At 39.9% G+C, this 2,783-nt stretch overlaps 1 protein-coding gene across 1 annotated transcript; it reads left to right on the top strand.

Annotated features, from left to right (window-relative positions):
• Positions 1 to 572: 572 nt before the first annotated feature.
• Positions 573 to 2,519, top strand: LOC306894145 (uncharacterized protein). Its single transcript, XM_079456430.1, has 6 exons — positions 573 to 840; positions 925 to 1,035; positions 1,241 to 1,351; positions 1,436 to 1,585; positions 2,010 to 2,125; positions 2,196 to 2,519. Exons 1-6 carry the CDS (start codon positions 630 to 632, stop codon positions 2,262 to 2,264), a joined length of 768 nt encoding a protein of 255 aa, XP_079312556.1. The 5' UTR covers positions 573 to 629; the 3' UTR covers positions 2,265 to 2,519.
• The last annotated feature ends 264 nt before the right edge of the window (positions 2,520 to 2,783 follow it).

The raw sequence follows: 2,783 nt of genomic DNA, 5'->3' as shown, positions 1-2,783 counted from the left end.
TGTAATAGTCTGTTGAATACTATACAAGTGCCTACCCTTTCCCACTTAATCCCATTTATCTTTCCAGAGTTTATGAATACCATCTTTAATTATTGTTGTGAATTCTGATTTGCTGAGTGGAACCTGTACCTCTACTTGTTCTGCTTTAAGTGCTTCTTTTGCCAATTCGTCTGCACTCTCATTGCCCTCAATACCTGCGTGCGCTGGAACCCATGTGAATTGTAATATTAGTTTCTGTTGAGTTATCCTGAAAATCATCAGATGAACTTCACTGTGCCACCACTGACAAGCATGAAGTATAAATAGAAGCGGTGCGCAGAGTTGTTCTTCTTCTTTTTCTTCTTCTTCTTCTTCTTCTTCTTCTTCTTCTTCTTCTTCTTCTTCATCTTCATCTTCATCTTCATCTTCATCTTCTTCTTCTTCTTCAAGTTTGGCAAACCAGCTTAAGGTGCATTACCGCCACCGACTGGCTCACATGAGGATGAAAACACCTGAACCTTATACGTCAGTGATTAAACTAAGTTTGTGATTGGCCATGGACATTACAATTGACCAAACGAGCAATATGGGATCTCATAAAGCAGCACAGTAGACTGTTTGTGCACTAGTAGCGTATCTTTGTGCACACAATGGCGTTTTGCAAAAGCAGAGGAAATGAATTTGTTATTCTACTTGTGTTTACGGTCAGTACACTCAGTACTTTAATACACTGCAGAAGTTTGTCTTTGACAGAAACGACTAGTGATGAAGGGGAAACGTTATCTGATATGTCAGATCAAGAGACACTTTATGACCAGTTTGCTGATTTTGACAACCCCATTGATGACGACACCTTCTTTGGTATGTAATGTACTTGTGTCATTGTGTATATGCAATCAAAAAGGATTTAAATGTTGGTTACGAATCGCTTGCTGTGTACTGCAGATGAAGCTAGTGATGAAGGGGATAAAACGTTATCTGATATGTCAGATCAAGAGATGCTTTATGACCAGTTTGCTGATTTTGACAACCCCATTGATGACGACGCCTTCCTTGGTATGAAATGCACTTGTGCGTCACATGTAGTGTATGTGAATTCTAAAAGGATTTAAAGTCCGCGTGAACCGGAAGTTGCAGTGGTATTTACATCAGTATTTTGACACATTTCTGAGGGAAGTGGAATTGTGACCCAATAGACATTGTCATTTGATTTCACTGGGACTTTAAATGTCGGTTATGAATCCCTTTCAATGTATTGCAGATGAAGCTAGTGACGAAGGGGATAAAACGTTATCTGATATGTCAGATCAAGAGACACTTTATGACCAGTTTGCTGATTTTGGAAACCTCATTGATGACGATACAGTCTCTGGTATGTAATGCACTTATACGTCATTGTGTATATGGATTCAACAAGGATTCAAATCTGTTATGAATCGCTTGCGTTGTATTGCAGATCTGCCGAGAAGCACTGTAATGCAAGAACCATTCGAAGGCTCATCTGAAGAACCCTGGGATGCAATGTCTCCAAAGCTGAAGTGTGATAAAGATTTTATGAATTTGCAACTCTTTGGTTCTGGTGTGGACCAAGTTGAGCTTTGTCGAGGTAAGTTGAGAATTCCTGTTTGGCTTTAACTTATTTGATGCCCATCACAATCAAAAGACTAATTTGTTTGCTATTTTTATTTCCTGTGTCAGTTGGGCTCAATATAGGATACTTTATAGGATGCTAAAATATCCTATTAAATCTAACTGTTGCTTTTAGTTTGAAAGTCGCCATGTTTCCACTGTAGCCCTAAATGGGTGAACTGCTCTCCAGTGTGTGTTTTCACTTCTTTGCCGAAAGATATAACAATGACATGTTAGGCCTTTTACCACCATAGTGCTTTGAATGGGAGGGGATGCTGTGAGCCATTAGTTGCAATTTGAAACCTCACCGCTAAATGCGAAATTTCACTGGACCCTTAATGAATCGTGTATCAAGATGAGAGATTTGCAGCATTGAATCTCCTTTAACTTATTTCTCACAGATAGTTCTGCACCGGTTCCTCTTGGCCATTTGCCACCTAACTGTGGACACACTTCACACACTCATGGAGGTCTTGTTTATGCTACACCCTATAATGGATGTGGTGTTACACAAAAGGTACTTATGGTTAATTTGCTCTTGTGTAAGGTTAAAAGCTATAAAGCCAACTTGGATTTTTGTTTTTCAGGGAGGGAAGTATGTCATGCAGATGCAATGGCAGGGAATCCCTGTTTTCCTCTCTTGTCCCATGTCCTAGTCTGTTGTGAATGTGACCGTGTCTGGATATCTGCCTCCTTGATTTCAACCAGACACAACTGTTCCACCAGCTTCTACAACAACCCAAAAGCAACATTGTCCTTTCTGTCCTTAACATATCTTTCCACCTCTCTGATGTCTGAAATAAAGTCAAATGTAAGGAATGAGTACAAATGTTTTTGTTTTTAAATTTTAAAAGCTTGGGTAAATGTCCCAAAACTCATAATGTACGTTTATTCATTTGGCAGACGTTTTTATCCAAAGCGACTTACTAGTTTTTTCACAGTGGCACATTACTGCAGAGCAATCAGGGGTAAGGTGTCTTGCTCAAGGGTCATGACCTGCTGGTACTGAGATTCGAACCAGCAACCTTCTGATCAGTAACCCTTCGCTCTAACCACTAGTCAGCTGACCCACTCATAATACACTGCAAATAAAAACATAATACCTGCCAAAAACAATGCCAAACGACGCACAAGTGTAATCCACGTGCGGTAGGCGTCAATGTAGTATGGAGCAT

The sequence above is a fragment of the Barbatula barbatula genome (genome assembly GCF_947034865.1).
Source record: "Barbatula barbatula genome assembly, chromosome: 5".
In the NCBI taxonomy this organism is placed as follows: Eukaryota; Metazoa; Chordata; class Actinopteri; order Cypriniformes; family Nemacheilidae; genus Barbatula; species Barbatula barbatula.
This window is presented reverse-complemented; position numbering and strand designations above follow the sequence as displayed.